The sequence below is a fragment of the Orbicella faveolata genome, unplaced genomic scaffold (assembly GCF_042242905.1).
Source record: "Orbicella faveolata isolate gen_17 unplaced genomic scaffold, um_ofav_v1 contig_12, whole genome shotgun sequence".
Taxonomy (NCBI): domain Eukaryota; kingdom Metazoa; phylum Cnidaria; class Anthozoa; order Scleractinia; family Merulinidae; genus Orbicella; species Orbicella faveolata.
In genome coordinates, this window is record NW_028301539.1 from 29487896 (window position 1) to 29505657 (window position 17762).

The 17762-nt window shown below is 37.5% G+C and overlaps 2 protein-coding genes across 2 annotated transcripts; both read right to left on the reverse strand.

The window, feature by feature from the left end:
* Window positions 1-2764: 2764 nt before the first annotated feature.
* On the reverse strand, window positions 2765-8161 carry LOC110060447 (uncharacterized). The gene is made up of 4 exons (XM_020767228.2): window positions 7978-8161; window positions 6916-7129; window positions 5002-5207; window positions 2765-4463 (listed from the first exon to the last, which is right to left on the reverse strand). The coding sequence occupies exons 2-4, from the start codon at window positions 7093-7095 to the stop codon at window positions 4259-4261; spliced, it is 591 nt and encodes a 196-aa protein (XP_020622887.2). The 5' UTR covers window positions 7096-7129; window positions 7978-8161; the 3' UTR covers window positions 2765-4258.
* A 1066-nt stretch (window positions 8162-9227) lies between these two features.
* LOC110060459 (uncharacterized) lies at window positions 9228-17461 on the reverse strand. The gene is made up of 13 exons (XM_020767242.2): window positions 17266-17461; window positions 17077-17147; window positions 15433-15566; window positions 14938-15053; window positions 14538-14643; window positions 14115-14172; window positions 13770-13849; window positions 13405-13469; window positions 13205-13286; window positions 12477-12653; window positions 11837-12191; window positions 11112-11167; window positions 9228-10543 (listed from the first exon to the last, which is right to left on the reverse strand). Exons 1-13 carry the CDS (start codon window positions 17322-17324, stop codon window positions 10460-10462), a joined length of 1443 nt encoding a protein of 480 aa, XP_020622901.2. The 5' UTR covers window positions 17325-17461; the 3' UTR covers window positions 9228-10459.
* Window positions 17462-17762: the final 301 nt, after the last annotated feature.

Sequence of the window (17762 nt, forward strand, 5' to 3'; positions counted from 1 at the left end):
TCAAAGTGCTCTATGAGCAAACCGGTGAATTTCTCAGTGAGTGATGACTGACATGAATTTGCCTTTGCGTAATATGTAATTACCATAAAAAGACAGGTAATGTTTTAAAGAACAAAAATAACATAAGCAATAACGAAAACTTCTCAGTTTAACTGAAAATGATGCTTCTGGCAACTTTCACGAGGATAATTTCTCCTGACTTTATGCCCCGCAGCAGAAAGGTTATTTGAGAAACTGTTTGCCAACATGGTAACACAGTAGGGACCTCACGCATATACGACGGCGATGGCGAGGACCTTTCTATTTTACTTTTGAATTTCTCATTGATTTAGATCTATTCGGTGTGTTTGTCGGTATTAAAACTCGCCTCTGTTGAACATGCTACGAATACGTTCAGTTCCAAATAGAAAAACGAAAAATTAGCCGTTGTGGTTCACGTTCTCCACACAACGTAGAATTTGGTAATTTCACGTTACTGTTTTGCAGAGGAAGGCAAAGAAATGTATCAATAATTATAATGCACGTGCACAGCCATTGTTTAGCTCATTAAACCTTTTGTTTGGTGACGTTCTCGTTGCCGTTGCCGTCGTGTTTTGCGTAAAGTCCCTGATCTTGTTGTGACTACGTCGCCTTTGCGTGACGTACGCCCGAACGATTGAGATTAAAACACTTTCCCGACCAACAAATGTAGCGGAAATTTTAACACAACCTGAGACAGATATATATATATAAAAAAAATAAAAACAGTTATAAGCTGTCATTAACACTTCCCCTGATCATCAATTTAACCAGAAGTTTTACCAACCATTTCATTTGAGTTATTTGAACCAACAGTTCCATTTTTCTGAGCTCTACACTCGCGGTAACGTAGCACCTTGTCCTAGAGAAGTAAAACGATATAATATGCGCGCGAAAAAAGCAGAATTACGATGGGAAGTTAACAGATGATCGGCCGACGTCATTTGCGTAATCTGTGCCGTCACTACAACCCAAACTTGCTTACGCAATCACGGGTTAAAAAAAGGAAAAGTAAATAATTTTCCACAATTACGTCCGTTGCAATATAATATTTGCGTCCGTCTTCTCGCTTGTGAACACCCACGCAGACCCACCGCTCATATTGTATCTATGACAGATTACTGAAATGAAATATCAGATCAAAAGGTGTTTTTTCCTTCTCCATCATATACGGGAAAGACCAGGAGGCCTGGGAAGATCCCGGGTCATAATAGTCCGAGTTGACTCTCTGTATCAAAATTCTAACATCTCACTTTCTGCTATACATCTTTACTTTGTATGAAATTCCTTTCAGGAGTTACCAGACAGAAACCTTAGAAAATCTGTAATGTTGGGTAGAAATCCTCGGAGTCATATTGGAACAGTACATATGCTATTCACGGCGGGTTTAGTTGTCTGTGACTCACCCCGTACTCCACTCGGCCAAAAATGATGAGAGTTGGCAACTTCAGTTGATTGACTGATTTTTCTTTTTTACAAATTAAACTCGCTGAGATCGCGCAGGTTATTTTAGTCCTTTTATAGACGATCTATTAGTATATTTCTATAGGTAATCGTATGAATGCAGGTGAAATTAAGGATTTATGCTACGAGTAATATTTGAAAAAGAATTCTCTCAAAATTGCACAAGCCTTTAGGCGAGTGTAATTTGAAAGAATTTTGAAATATCACGAGTAGTGTAAATCCTTAATTCCTAGGGTTTTCACACGGTTACTCATTTATTATATGACTGGGAAAATTAATGATAAATTGGCCTGTTCACAGCCAGTCACAATGAAGTAAGTTTGTCAGACTAAAATGACCTGCGCAATCTCAGAGTTGAATTTGTGAAAGCAAAACATCACCTTTTAAATCCGTCAGCTATGCTTGCTGGCCATGAATTGTCAGTACTCTTTATAAGCAAAAAAATCCAGAAAATGAATGAAAGAGAGAACTTTATATATTTGAAGATTTCCCAATGTGTTAAAGAACAGTTCATGTGGTAAACAATAACAAGACCGCTTCATTATCAAGAGGAGGCAACGGACCTTTTGAAACCAACATTATTAAACCACGATTATAACGCAAATCGCGTGACGAATGTCTCACTGAGAAACGTAATCTTTTTTTTAGCCAAAAAGAGGTAAGACTTTTATTTTTACAAAAAAAGTCAGTCTTCGACCACTGGTTTTAAGCTTCTTGTTTCCACCGTAACCCATCGGCTAAACTGGAAAATCAGCGCGTAACTGATGCCACAACCAGAACTCCGCCATTTCGGAGTACACTTTATTGATCGAGACCCTCACCGGTACACACGCAGGGTCCAACACGCTATTCACATAATATCTCATCCTAAAACAATCCACGGGGATAGTGGAGTCGAGATTCCAGAAGCATGGATGTCCAAGGTTTAGAAATACAACAAAAGGAGAACGTTACAATAACGGATGCCCGAGGGAACGACTTCTCTGCGGCGTATCCGGTTGTTTAGCCCCTAACTGTTCAGGCCCCAACCAGAAGTCGATTAGCCCCCAACCAAAAGTCGATAACACTGTCTATTTCTTGTTCTTTAAGAGTGAATGGGGACTAATCGATTTCTGTTTGGGGGCTAACCGGCTAGGGACTAATCGACTTGGGGACTAAACAACCGGTAACCATCAGCGGAAATGAGCATATCAAAACCAACCATTATGCCATGTAAGGTGAAGCGCAATCATTCCACCTCATCGCCCGATAAAAGACTGCCAGTAATCAGATGACTACATCGTGACACAGACGATAGTGCTTTATTGTTGAACACATAAGAGTAAGAGTCTGCCACTTTTACCTTTACTCACCAAGTTTACAGAGAATCAGAAAAACACATCTGATCACACATGCACTTCATCAACTGATAGTTTGTTTAGCAAAAAGCATGTTTTTACCCTCAGGTAGGGGAAAAGCAAGCTCCTTAGCTCCCTCCTCTGGGAGGACTCTCCCCAGGGGGGGGGGGTACTTTGGAAATTTCTGGGTGGGGATGTGCCGCTGGGACCCTGGAACCCTTAGCCTATACCAGAGCTAGTTCAGCTGAATTTTGCTACCCTATACTAGAGTAAACTCCCCAAATCCCCCCATCTATCGACACCATTGAGGCTGATTTGTGTAAATTTAAACTCGCCGATTTGATTTTTTTTTATATTTTTGAGTGGCAATTCCTGGTTTCCTTAGTCTAGATAAAATCTTCAACCAACTACTCAGTTGTAGGAAAAATGATACCCTATTCTAGACCCAGACGCTCTGATTTATATACCCTATCCTAGAGTAAACTGCTTGAAAACCATACCCTTCACAGCGGCACATACCTATATAGCCCATATATGGCAGTGCCCCCCCCCCCCCCGGGGGACTCTCAAATAAAAAGGGACAGTGCTGCTTGTTGTACCTTCTAGGGGTTAAAAACACAGTTTTAGTACCTCTTAGGGTGTTCAGTCTCAAAAGGTCAACAGCGTGAGATAACGTGCTGTTTTAGAATTCGTTCCTCTTAGAGGTGAAAAAGGTTTCAAGCGATGCCCACAAAACAGGATCTTGGTACCTCTTAGGTGTTCTTTTCAAAATTTCCAGCGAGCAGCCCCATCCTTCTTATATAGGAGTCCCCCCAGGCCCCTTGTAGCTTAGTGGGGTGCAGAAGTGTATATTAGTGAGAGACCAAGAGCTGATAAGGAAGCTTAACAGCTCCACTTCAACTTGAGCAGTTCTGAAGCTGAGTGCACATTATAGGATAACCCTCAAACAACTGACCCTTGTGACTGCCAACATCAAATCTTAGAATTCTGCTAAACACTTGGTTCTAAGATAATCATTTTGTCACAAGCTCCTAGCACAAGCACCATTTTGCCAAACTAAGGTTACTCTCGTAAGCATGCAAACCATTATAATATAGTGTGCTAAACATCTTATGCTCAAAAACGTAGTTTTGTAACTGTGATTTCCTTCTAAAAATTTAACTACCAAGATAATTTATACTGACTACTGATAAATATTGTTATCAGCCTGTACTTCAATGTTCCAACTTAATAACATGTATGTGTAAATATTTCTTTTCTTGTGCAGTGTTGATCTCTTGTGACTTTCAACATCAAATCCTGGAGCAGTAAGTATTTGTTCCAAGATAATCATGCAGTCAGAAAAGATCTTTCTGCACCAGTGGCATACCATTTAAAGTGATTCATTGCTAATTCATTAACAAAAACTGTAACCAAGTTATAATTGGGAAAGTTTCATTCTAAACTCTAGACTTAAGTCGTGTCAGCAAACGCTGGAAGATGGTCTTGAATGTTTCAGGTGGTTGTGCACCTGAAAATGAAGCAATCTTCTGGTCTTCGCCCTCGACCTGAATGTTGAAGAATGGTACTCCATTAACACCTTCACTGCGAGCCTCCATGGCTTCCTCTTGCACTCGTGAAACAACTGATGAATCTTTCACGTGCCTAAATAAATCACTGACTCATCAGCAAGAGGCTAATACTCTGGCCAACTTACAATTAAAAAATTCAATAAGCCAAATGCGTGAAGCTGCTGTTAAATATTTGAAAATTTGCCAAAATGCTGGGACAGGTTTCAGAATTATTGTTTGATAAAACGACAGAAATTGAAGTAAGTTTCTGAAAAATGAATGAACTGCTCTACAAACTGACAGTCAAACAGACAGACAGACCAACTGAATGCAACTGGCTGGCTGGCTGGCTGGTAGACTGACTAGGACTGACAGGCTGACTGACTGATGGACGGATGGACAGACAGACATATGGATGGACTGACTGATGGACTGATGGACTGACTGACTGACTGACTGACTGACTGACTGACTGATTTATAAATGCCTCTTCTGACTTATGCCAACATCCCCCCAAACAAGTAGACATCTCATGCTTTTAAAAGAGGGGGCATTCACTCGCCTGTAACATTGTGGCACAAATTACTACAATTGAACAACAACATATAAAATAAGTGATTGATGATTCTCACTTTTCCATAGCTTCCAGGTTGAGACCAGCATCCACAGCAAGTTGTGCAAGAACATCAACAGAGTTGATATTCTTGCACTGCTCAAAGTATGCCACAAACATGTTTTCTGCAAGGAGATTTTGTTTGCCTTCAGACTTCGCATAATCCAGCAAACAGTGAGATTTTAAAGTGTTGACTATAAGGCGATCTGTTCTGAAGTTTATACCCTGTGATGAAGAAAAGGAAAAGAATCTCAGGAAAATAAAATGTTTGTCTATCAATTCAATGCACTATATACATTTAGTTAATTAAGAAATAGAAAACACGTACCATGTTTCTATCGAGTTATAGGAACACAAGTGGAAGTTTGGGAGAACGAGAAATGCTGTGGGTGTTACAGCTTGTTCTAGTTCTGTGTTCCTATCAAGTTATAGAAACATGATTTTAAACCAACCAGCAGAAGTATTGTCTTTAATGGGCTATTTTCTAGTATGTTCTAGAATTAAATTTGCACAGCACCTTAATGATTGAATGTCAGGACCCTTATTTTCAGACCACAAAATGAATGTTGATGATTTTTCTACTTGTTGACAAATTCGTGATGTCAACCCTACTAAAGAAAGAATCCTCTACATGGGAAGCATATTGAAGACATGCTAAGTACTGATATTGGGCTTGAACACTAAAGTTTCATTATAAAGGGATGACACCTTCCACATTTCACATCAATTGGAACACAAATGCTGTGAAGTCAAGCATCCCATAAAATGAACATGCTACAGAATATCACGAAATGAAAAGCTTAACCATTGACAATTAAACTTGTCAATATCTACCAGCTCTCAAGCCTTAGGAAAGGGTCCTGTATCTCTAGGTTGTAAAAATGCTGCATCAATACTCTTGATTGATACCCTTGATCGACATCTCAATTGGTAGTGATACTCGGTTGACCCTTGATGAACAGTCGGTCAATAGTCAGATAGGCAGAGTGTCGACTGACTCATATGCATCAATCGAAAATTAGTCAACTGTCTACCAAGATGTCGATGGAGTGTCAATTGAGGGTCAACCGTGGTGTCGATGGAGTGTTGATCAAGTATCGATCAAGTGTCCATGGAGAGTTGAACCAGGGCATCGCTCGACACTCAACAGCAGCTGCCTCTAGTACACATGATCCAAAATCCCAATCTCAAGCCAATAGGACTAAACTACTTAGACTTGGAAATATTTAGAATGTCTTCTAAACTCTTGGAAATCTTCAGACATGTTCAGATGTGGTCATTAAGTTATCATTGACAATTCTAGAATTCTCATAATAAATAATCTCATGCCTTTGACTCAGAAGAACTTGGAAGATATAGCTGGAAACACATTCTCAGTGAAAATGAAACATTTCATTCGTAACTGTTGTAGAAAAATGTTGATTATCTGTGGTTGGCACACATGTGGAAAATAAGTATTTGTATCAGAATCCAGAACCAAATTTGGGGGACTCATTACATCCGCATCTGAGTGTCAATCGATACCCTCGATCAATACCCTCAATCAAACTTTGATCAATACTCGATGGACACTCCATCAACAACTCGGTTGACACTCCATTGACACTCCATCGACATCTCAGTTGAGTGTTGACTAATTTTCGATCAATTCATACGAGTCCGTTGACACCCGGCTGACTATCGACCGAATGTCGATCAAGTGTTGATAGAGTGTTGACCAAGTATCAATTTGGATGTTGATCGAGTATTGATTGAGATGTTGATCGACGGTGCCAAACGAGAGTACCGATCGGAAGCATCGATTGACACTTGACCGCAGATGCCTTTAGTATACATGATCCAATGATTCCCGTTATATTCTAACACGAAGTTAATTTGATGTGTCTGCCTTCCCAACAAAACAGTGGCCAAAACTGTGACATGATTTAATTACCACATTCATCCCTGCTTTTGTCAATGGGCTTGTTCCATCCTTGGCCATGGCTCCTGCTCTGGGTCCATACTTCTGTGTCAGATACTGGATAAGAGGGATGCCACTTTCTGGAGTTGTGGGGTTCAAGAAGAATGGCTTCCATGTGACCTCAAAGAGCAAGTCGTTAGAAAACACCTTCATGGCTTCTTCCAGATGGCGCTTTCCAACAAAACACCTGAGGGAAGAACAAAGTGACCCTACTTAAGGTCTTTGTCATTCTGTAATTGTTTACTAAATATAGGAAGGCAGCAGTGCTCTTGGCCCTCCACAATTGTCCAAAATTATTTGCAAAACTTGCAATAAACTATATAATTTGGAATATTTTAAGCAATTTTAGGGTGATCTTCTGCAATCTCGGACAATCTGAAGGATGTTCTTCAGAAATCTTTGGAAGCATTTGGGTGACATTTGGAGGTGCTTGAGAATTTTCTGTTGATTTTTGCTAACAATCAGAGGGGTTCAGGTGATCTTCGAAATTGCTCAGAAAACAACTACTTATCCACAGCTATCTTTGGAAGACTTTGAGTGACCTTCAAAGGCCTTCGAGACACCTCAGATGACAAATTTAGTAGCACTGGTGTTACACTTTTTGCACTGGTAGTGCACTTGCATTGCACTGCTCAGCCAATCAGAATGAATTTTTTTTTTTCATCTGTATAATTATATCTGTAATCCTAATCTTAAGTTCAAACTAAGAAGCTGTGCTCATCTATAAGCTTAAGTCAACACACTAAAATCAACTTATCAGTTTTAATAACGACAAAATTTCAACAGGTTACAATGGCAAATTAAAAAGATCATAAAGGGAGGTTAGCTTATTTGAGTCACTTGGGCCACAGAAAAATGTCCGGTGTCTGTGTTAATTAAATGCTTTTTTTGGCTGTAAAATCAGCGTAAAATGGATATAATCACCGATGCATAAGACTTATATATGTACTGTATATTTCACCGGGATTGAAACACGCCTTTCACATAACTGTTTCCTTAGCCAAGAGAAACAAACAACACCAATGGAGCACATACCATGGTCAGATGGTGTCAGAGATGATGTCAATTAATACCTTCGCTTTCTGACTGCTCATAGCAGCTCCAAATGCAAACCACGTTCACAGGTAAACTAACTCAGGCTAAATGCTGAGTCATTTGCACTCATGCAGTGAGGTTTGTTTCGGTTACAAACCCTGTCATCCCAGTACCTGCTTCATGTACGCCATCATAAAAAAATGCCGGTTCAGTTATCGCGGCCCAGTTCTTCGAAGGCTGGATCACGCTATCGCTACCTGTGGACAAGTGTTAACAAAACAAACCAAGCTATCCGTTGGATAGTGATTTATCCGGTGGTTGGCGTTATCCCTTTCGAACAACCTGGGCTGGCCATAAACTAAGGTGTGTTCTTCAAAAGGCTTCGGGGATGGGGAGTGGGGGGGGGGGGGTGGGGGGTGTACTCCTTGCAATGGAAACATATAAAACCTGGAAAGGGTAGGGATTTCGCGGGTTAAAGTATAGAAAAGGGTAGAAATACTGTCATTTAGATACTTTGAAGGTGTAATAGTGACCAGTTGAGAAACAACAGCTTTTTTTGTAGTGTTTGTTTTAAGTATTCCTGTTCTGCAGGAATTTTTATGGTTGGTAAAAGAGCATACTGTAAATATGTCAAAGGGGTACCATTTCCAGATCATGTGTACTAAAGCCATCTGCAGTCGAGTGTCGATCGATACCCTCCATTGACACTCGATTGATACTCAATTGACACTCCATCCACACCTTGCTTGACACTTAAATTAATTGACATCTTGGTTGGCAGCTGGTCGAGAGTCGACTAATTTTCAATCAGTCAACACTCGACCAACTATTGTCCAACTGTTGATCAAGTGTTGATCGAGAATCGATTGGGATGTCGATCAAGATGTCGCTTGAGGGTATTGATCGATGCTCGACCGTGGATGCCTATGGAAGGTATATGAAAGGGTCACCTTTTCTATCCAAAACAGATATAAAAGGGTACAAATTTGGACCTTGGGGTGGAGCCTCTAGATATAAAAATTTTAAGTACCTCTCACCTGGGATCCAACTAGCCATAAAAGGTGAAAAACTCAAAAAAAGAAGAGGAACTTTCTCATTGAGTAACTTCTTTGTAGTAGAACAACAATCTTCGCTACTGGTAGCAAGGATGTTCACACCACAAGTTTGGGATCACCTTCAACATATCAATATTTTTGTGTTGCGTGTTTCTGTATTAACTGATTAATTTATAGTGACTAGACAACACAATATACAATTAGATCAATAAATGTAATATTGAATTTACATATTTACATTTTAGTAGTAAAGAAGAATGGCAAGGCTGCATGATTTTTTTCACTTTTGTACACATGCTAAAAAGGCATTTGCATTGTCATGCAATCCTCAATCTATATAAGTTAATAATCTGCTGCTTCTTTACTAAAATCTTAAGAAACAATAGTTTACTTTCAATAAATTATGTGACACTTCCTTTTCAGTAAGCTACTGACATTACAAATTAAAGTGTGATGGTTAAAATTATGAAAACTTGTGTGACAGCTAAATCACAGTAGGCCCATCAGGTCCATTTTTCTGACTCAATGACCAGCAGGAGTCATTTGCTTAGTTTTCATAAAAACATTCAGATAAAGAGCCCTTTGAGAAAAACAAAACTCTAATAAAAATCCTTTACTACGATTATCAGTTGAGTTGATGCATGAATGAGCTTTGAAGACAACGTTTTGGACATAAATATGGAGCTACCATGAGCAACTTTCCCCCTTTCCAATGGTAACAATATCATCGCCTGAAATTCTGCATGCTTTGCTGCCACTGACGTCAATGCTGACAAGTTGCCACTGGAAACAGAGCCAGTTGTCCGTGACAGCAACACAAGTTGAATATTAAAAAACACAAGTTGAATGTTAAAACCTGGTCACAAAACTTTCCTTGTGCCTTATTATACTGATAATCGTTGTAAGGCCTGATCAACATCTGGTTTCTCCCTGATATAGATATAAAAATTCTGAAACTCTTTTTATAATTCATAAACTTTAAACAAAGGAAACCACAACTGCATTTGGTTTGGATATCTCATCTTAATGATAGATTTTCAAATTTATTTTTCCATTTTCTCCTTAGTTTCAGTTTCAACTGAGCAGATCTATCAAGCAATCAAGACAGCATTTGACCAAATTTCTAAACACTTCGAAGTTCGGCAAAAGTACTCTGCTATGCCTTGTTTGGAAACATGGTCATTGGTCTTTTGTCTTTGTTATATTATGTCATGCATGCACAAACTTGACGATGACAATAAGAAAAATACTAATAGTATTACCAGAAAGCTCGTTCATAACTATTGATGATATTATCATCAAATTCTTTGAACTAATACAAAAAAATGAGATCCATTAGGAAGAATAACTCTGCAGATACCAATGTGTTGTTCCTGTGGCTGGGAAAATAACAGTTCACATCAACTCTACTAATTAATATTATTTTCCTATGTAACTACATCATAATCTTCACTATTGGGTCTGTTTCTTGTCCAAGATGTCCCTCGTAAAGGGGGCAGAAAGTTGGTGTCCTAGAGTAAACAAGAAAAAGTATTACTTTACAGGTGAATATCTGAGAGATCATACGAAATAAATTATTTTGTCAGTAAATACTAAGCTTGTATATAAGATAAAATACACAAACTTACAATGAACATAAAATAAGCTCCAGATTCATTGTTAATAATAGCACAAGTTACCCCAAGAAACAATTATTTTTAATGGGCAGATTTAGATATTTGGTCCATCTTATATGTACCTGCAGGCAGCTAGTTTATGGACAATTCATGAAAAAAAAAACAACAACAACAACACTACTCTTGAATTTTTGTCAGTTTCATTTTGAACTTCAGAAACAAATCTCACAATTGCCCATGACCTGGGTGGAAGTAATCACTATTTCTAGAGAAGTTATGGTCACGATGAAGCAGTCTGGATCCAACCAGTGGCCAGAGGGGAAATTCTGTGATAGACTCCCATCTAGGGATACCTTAACCTGCATCAGAACTCTAAATTGCACTTGAATGCAAGTGTAAACTTTGGCCTAGAGCTTCTGTAGACACAAACTTTCATGCATTTTTCACCAACTCTTAGACATACCTCATCGCCTTCTGGTATTGACGCTGATCCAAAAGCTCTGCCGCCTGAGAGAGAGGCTAAAATACAAGAACGATGAATATCAATCAAATAAATTGAGGATTATGCTATTTAATGTTGTAACAGGGTCTTGCACATGATACACATTTACAACACAGTCTTGCACTACTTATATGAGGAGGGTTCGAAATACACAAACTGATCACCAAGGAGAAAAACGTCTTAGTCTGTGACTAAATCCCCCCAACTTTTAAGTAAACAAGAAAATAATGTGTGTGTTGACCAGTAAGACAAATTCATATGTTGAAATTAATAAGTTTATTGAAGAGTTGAAACCTCAGTTATGGGTCATACAGACTTTGGATATTTTTTCAATGATTTTGTAAGAACAATAATTTAATGAAGCAAAATTTCAAGCGCAAGCTATTTTCTCAGGATCACTCAGACATTTTGTCTACACAGGGTGGTACAAAGTAAAAAAAAGATAAATAAATAAATAAATAAATAAATAGCAAAAACCCCACTAAATATATAAACCCTACTAAACATACCATCTAGAAAACAATCAACCCTACTAAACATACTAAATAATTTCTTCTTCTTCTTCTTCTTCTTCTTCTTCTTTTTCTTTTCATTTTTTAAAAACTTTTCAAGGATCTAGCAACTTTTTAAACAATGAGTTCTCAACGGTAAACCATGACAGTTGTATTTCATCCGAAACACAGTACCTGGCAGGTGTGGTGGTCCTAAGGGCTCTAATCTTCTTGGAGACAGTCCAGCACTTGCTGGAAGTCCATTCAATGTACCAGGCAGAGTGTCCCATGCAGGGCGTGGTAGCTCATAGTGAGTGTCATCACCTTCCATGGGAGCTGTTTTATTTAGCTTTCTCTTTTTCTTTCTCTTCTTTTTCTTCTTCACCTCCGTTTCTTCGGATGTGGTATTTTCATTTACTGGCAAGCCTTCATTCAGTTCATTACCACTTCCTTTTTGTAAATTTTCTTTAGTTTCATCAGGAGTTTCTATCCTATCGTCCTTGAAGTGTGTATCTACAGGACTGAGCCTATCAGAAGCATCATCCTCCACCTGCTCACAAAATCAAGGGAAAATTCTTGGTTGCATTTTCCAAATAACACACTTTTACTACAAGTCTACTTGAGGATAAAAAAGTAAACCCTGAGCTTGATTTTTTTTTATACTCGATGGTCAACAAGTCATAGCTGAGTTGACTGTTGCTTGATGAAAACAGGAGCAAGTACAGTTTAGAACCATTAAATCAAATAATTTACACTGATTTCCTTTTTCTGTCTGTTATTTTTGTTTATTTTGCTTTGAAAGAAATACATGTAAGGGGAATTTTCTCAAACTTACTCTTGTATTTTTTGGTATTTCCTGGTCTTCTGAAAGTTTGGGTTTCTTCTTTTTTTTCTTCTTCTTTATCTTCTCTGTTGCATCTGGCTCAGGACTAGTTTCTTTTCCCTTTTTCTTCTTCCTAGGTGAGGTGGGTGGTTCTGGTGTATTCTGCTCTTTCTTCTTCTTCTCTTTGTCCTAATTTTAAAGATGGAATATTAATGAAATCAGCACAAAAATTCATCCACCCAGCAGAGCTCCAGAATTGTTTGCTCATACAGCCTCTATATGTAACTTATAATTGACTTGTGTCTAACTGCTGTTTCTTCGTCACTGCTCAATGGCAATTGAATGGAAAGTTTGCACAGGCAACACAAATTCTGCTGGTCAATTTTTTTCAGCTGTAATTTGGCCTGAGCCAAGATGGCCAGGCTCTACTTAATCATTGTGTGATACTTAATCAGTGACCTTGTTTTGGTAATATGTTGGTTTGCAGTATTTGCTAAAATTGTTTAATGTTGCCTATGTATTTAATATTTAAAAGCACCCCTGAAGCTGTGGACAACAGTGACAAGGACTCTAGTAACTAACTAAATTTTTCTTTCATTTTAGTCTGTTATAAATCCCACTCCTCCTGGGGATTAAAGGCTGTATACTAACTAAGAACATAATATTTCCAAACACTGAGCATGTATTATTAATTTATTCTTTGTTCCTCATATTCATTACCGCTATTCATAGTATGTTACCTTGCTAACAACAACACCATCATCTGATTCTTCTACCTGCTGCAGTTTGGCCCTCTCTGCAGCCTCCTTTTCAGCTTTCTCTCTGGTCACAAAAGGTGATTCAAATAAAAAGTAAAAAAAATATATTTTAGAAACACATTACTCAGATCTTAAATCACCTAAATACTGAGAGGAGTTCAGAATGTCACCACATCACTTACCTTGCCTCTCTGGCTATTCTGACTCGTTCTCTCTTGCGTTCTCTCTCGTCATCTTGTGCTTTTTTCTACAACAAGAAAGGAAAAAGAAACCCTTCAGTATTCCACTCCACTTGTAATAAGGAACGCTGACACCTAACTATGAATCAGTTACAAAACTCTCAGACAATACAACGAAGATCACCTGAAGTAATACCAAAATTATTAAAACAAATAATAATATTGTGTTGAATGTTTGAACATAGCATTTAACAAAAATACTAATTAATTATTTTAGGTGACATTATGTTGACTACATAACAAGAAGTCAGCTCAATTTTATTAAAATACATATTTTTGAGCCAAAACCAATTTGTTTTAATATTCACCTGTTCTGCCACATCCTTCTCAATTCTTCTTGACAGATTGACATGATCTTTAGAAATCTCAGATAAAAGCCAACGGAATCCTGCAAGGAGATACAATGCAATCAAAATGAAAAACTTGCTTTAAAGAGGCAGATTTTCATTAACATAGACTGAAGTGCAGTGTACCTATCCACGTGATATGACAAGCAGGTGTAGGAATTGAAGATCAAACCACTATTTTAGGGACATGCACCCTAAATAATAATTAAAAACTGGTGGTGCAGGATTTTTTCTTTGTGCTGTTTGCAGTGTTAACAATAAAAGTAATTTCGTTCGAATCAATCAATTATTATGACATACACTTACCTTTCTTTATTTGCCTGTCTACTTTATTCCCTTTACCAAGCACTGCTGTACAGCAAAACTAGACAAAAGTTACAAACATAAAAATATTTTTGTCAACTGTTAGGTCTATTTTTTTATATACATACCACTTTACATGGATTTTTTAACTAGAGTAAGTACAGCCAAAATTGCACACTCCAGCAATATCATGACAATGGAATCCCAATTTCTCAAACCCTCATTTTTTCAAACCTCCCAATAACTCGAACCAAAAGTCGTTTCCCTCTCCTCAGTCAAACACCGTAATTTTACCCCCAATTTCTTGAACTATCCAATTTTTTGAACCAATTTTCGTTTCCCTTGGAGGTTTGAAAAATCAGGATTCCACTGTAATTATACATTCCGCATAATTCTTAGTCCCATTTTATGATAAGATTAACTTACCACTTGGCAAGGACACTTGTATTTTTCAATAAGTGTATCAAGTTCAAGTCGTCTGTGTAATTCATCTTCATTCAAAGCTCCCTCATTGTCCTGTTTATTGCCAAGGCTTAAAAAAAATTAATAAATTAACATGTTGTGAAAGCAAAAATTCTCCACCTTTTGAAAAATTACAGCTGTATCATATGCTAAAATTGTCACTGCCACACATACTAATGTAATAAGACACAAAAGATAAGAAATGGAAAGGCTGTGATTATTAGTGCACCAGGTAAAGTTATGAGGTCAACAGAAAATCACATGTTAAAACAGTTGGAACACTATGAGGTTTATAACTTGAAAAAACAAACTCTAGATAAACACACTGTTTAATGTTATTTCAATCTAGACACAGAATGCTTACACAAGTAAAGGTTTTCCTGCCACACGAGGTTGCATCTCTGTTTCATGAAGTGCCTTCTTGCATTCCTCAAGCCTGTCTGTGTCACTGGCATCCACAACAAACACTATACCAAATGACTTAAAAAAAAATATTAAAAGATAAAATAAGCTGGTTGATGACCCACTATCCCTACCAACATCAGTAAGAATTCTACTCCAATAAGAGTAAACCTCAAGGCAGAGTTACAAGTTCACCTTGAACTAGCCTTAATTGTTTTGTTTTTATTTTTTAATTACATTCATTGTCATCTTTAATTCTTGTCTTTGTATTTTTACTCTTATCACTCCTTAAAGGCAGCCTTGTTTTTGCCAGTTTTGTTTCTTGATGAGAAATTGAATTTTTACACATGCACCTTATTTAATATCTGTATCATAATGTAACCTGCTGCCAGTACAAGTGGGTCACAAGTCAGCACCAACTGAAAGCATAATAAAACTGTCACATTGTGTTTCTTACCTCTGCATAGTAATTTTTCCAAATTGAGCGAATTCTTGCTCCACCTCCGACATCAAAAAGTGTAACATTAAATCTGTACAGCGAGAATGAGGAGTTTAAAAAACCAACAGTTGGAGTAATTCCCTCAGTGGAATCTGCAAAAAGCAAAGAGAATTGAGACTAATAATTAATTTATTGTAATAATTATTTATTGTAACCAAACTAATTTAACTGTTTATATTAACAAAATTCTTAAATGCAGTCAGCAGCTTAGTGGCCCATGTTGAGCATTTATTCAACTGTTTGTAAGTCTTATTACAGAGTTATTTTATATTATACATGTGTCATTTTACTATAGGGTTAGTTCATTTTCATTTTTAGTTCATTTCTCAGATTTTCTTATGAGTATTTTGTAACAGAACTTTATGTTTTCAATTCATGTATGGTGCAGATGCTCACTTCTTTTACTAAATCACTGTTATCCAATTTTCTTTAATGACTGGTGATGTTACTGTAATTATATTATGTTTATGTTTTAAGTAAGGTATGTTACTTTTTTTTTCATGTTTTCTTTTTACCAGTTTACACAGTCTTTGTAAAACACTTTTTACATAGCTTATCAATCCTTTTACCCTCAGCCACTGTAACATTTGATTTGCATTTACTTAAATCATAAATGTATAAACTAAAGCTAAACACATCATAAGAAACTGTGTCACTTGGAAAATACCCAGGCCAAAGGAATATCTACCAAACTATCAAATAAGGTGTTCATTACAGATGCTGAAGAATTGTCATGCAACATTTCAAAATAAGGGAGGGAGGAAAATATCCAATAAAAATATGAAGGTGTACTGAAATGGCCAAATTACAGAAATGAATTGTAGCCTGGATAAACATAACTCATAGCTAGGTGCCATGCGTGAAGTAGAAAACACTGGACGCCGAGCCATGTTATACGAGCCATGGTAATTAAATAAACATGTTTATTTAATACAGCATTTGTGTGCGCATCACCTTGATCGAAACATCATATTCATATTAAGCATCTCCTAGCCTTTTGGACTTGCCTTCATCTTATATTATCAATAGTGATTCCACACAGAAAGTGTACAGAATCCATGCATAGGAATAGTACTTGATCATACATAGAGTTAATGACAATCGTCGGTCACATCAAACCCTGTTAACCAGATCACGGAAGTGAAGGGCGTACCTACAACAGCCACCATCACTAACTACAACTTTAAGTTTAATGGACAATACTTCAACATGTCCATCTGCCACTGGTAACTTTAAATTTTATACGTTTAATCGCGGGAAAATGGAAAACAAAAACACCTTACAATAGATGTTAAGGAGAAATATCATGTAGGAACCCATGCTCACTAGCGTGACCCAAACAACCATGCAAGCTCGTGAGGACAGGAAAGAGCATTATAAGCTTGACAACGACAAAATAATTTACTCAAGAACTCGCGCCTTGCATGTGAAATAAGTTAAATTTCGTTGCCACAAGCCTATTATTTTTTTAGTTTATAAGTGTACTTGGAAAACTCTAGCTAAGCTTAAAGAGTGACGTAAACTTACGTCGCCGGCTGCATTTAAAGATTGAACCTTGTATTAAGCTTATAAATGTGGTTTTTAAATTTTAATTCTACAAACCTCCAGTTAGATCAGCTACTGTCGACGTTTTTCCCGCATTATCCAAGCCAACCATTAAAAGAGTAACTTTCCTGTAAAAAACATAGATTGGTAGATCTCAAGTAAAATCGTACATCGAAAAGGCAAATCACATCTTCAACTAAAATTTCGACATCTACTAAGCTAAAGACACACAACTCTTCCACCTACTTCGATGGCTCCCTCCTTCTTTTCACCCAAGTAAAACAATTTGCCATAAGACTAATCATTACTAGCAAGGAATCTCCCTTGAAATTATACCTATAAACTGAATATTTACAACTGAATATTTACAACTGAATATCGCAACGCACTAATATTCTCGACTCCTCAACCTCATTTTGCCATTTCTGTCCTTTTTGCCAAGAGACGTCACGTGACTTTTGATTGCGTTCCCTTGACAACGACAAGAGGCGCATACTATCCCCAGACCCCCAATTTTCTTTGACGTCAAAATGGAAAGGGAATTCGTTCGGAAATAAATTGCAGACTTCCTTAACAAAGAGTGGGCGCAAAGAGATAAGCACCTGGCATCCATTAATGGCGAAAGATTGACAATATTACCACCGTATCACCATATTTGAAGGATAGGATAATGTTGCCTAAAAAAGGAGGGTGGCTAAGGGTCTTTTACCCGAATTACATGTGAGACCCACGTAAAACACAAA

Excerpts from the sequence above, each read along its gene's own strand:
- LOC110060459 (XM_020767242.2), bottom strand. The coding sequence starts at position 17,324 with ATGATTAGTCTTATGGCAAATTGTTTTACTTGGGTGAAAAGAAGGAGG. Across the intron at positions 17,148-17,265 it reads AGAAGGAGGGAGCCATCGAA|GAAAGTTACTCTTTTAATGG; the intron begins GTAGGTGGAAGA and ends TGTTTTTTACAG. Across the intron at positions 13,287-13,404 it reads AGAATAGCCAGAGAGGCAAG|AGAGAAAGCTGAAAAGGAGG; the intron begins GTAAGTGATGTG and ends TTTTGTGACCAG.
- LOC110060447 (XM_020767228.2), bottom strand. The coding sequence starts at position 7,095 with ATGAAGGTGTTTTCTAACGACTTGCTCTTTGAGGTCACATGGAAGCCA. Across the intron at positions 5,208-6,915 it reads CAAAAGCAGGGATGAATGTG|GGTATAAACTTCAGAACAGA; the intron begins GTAATTAAATCA and ends TCTTCATCACAG. Across the intron at positions 4,464-5,001 it reads AACCTGGAAGCTATGGAAAA|GCACGTGAAAGATTCATCAG; the intron begins GTGAGAATCATC and ends TGATTTATTTAG.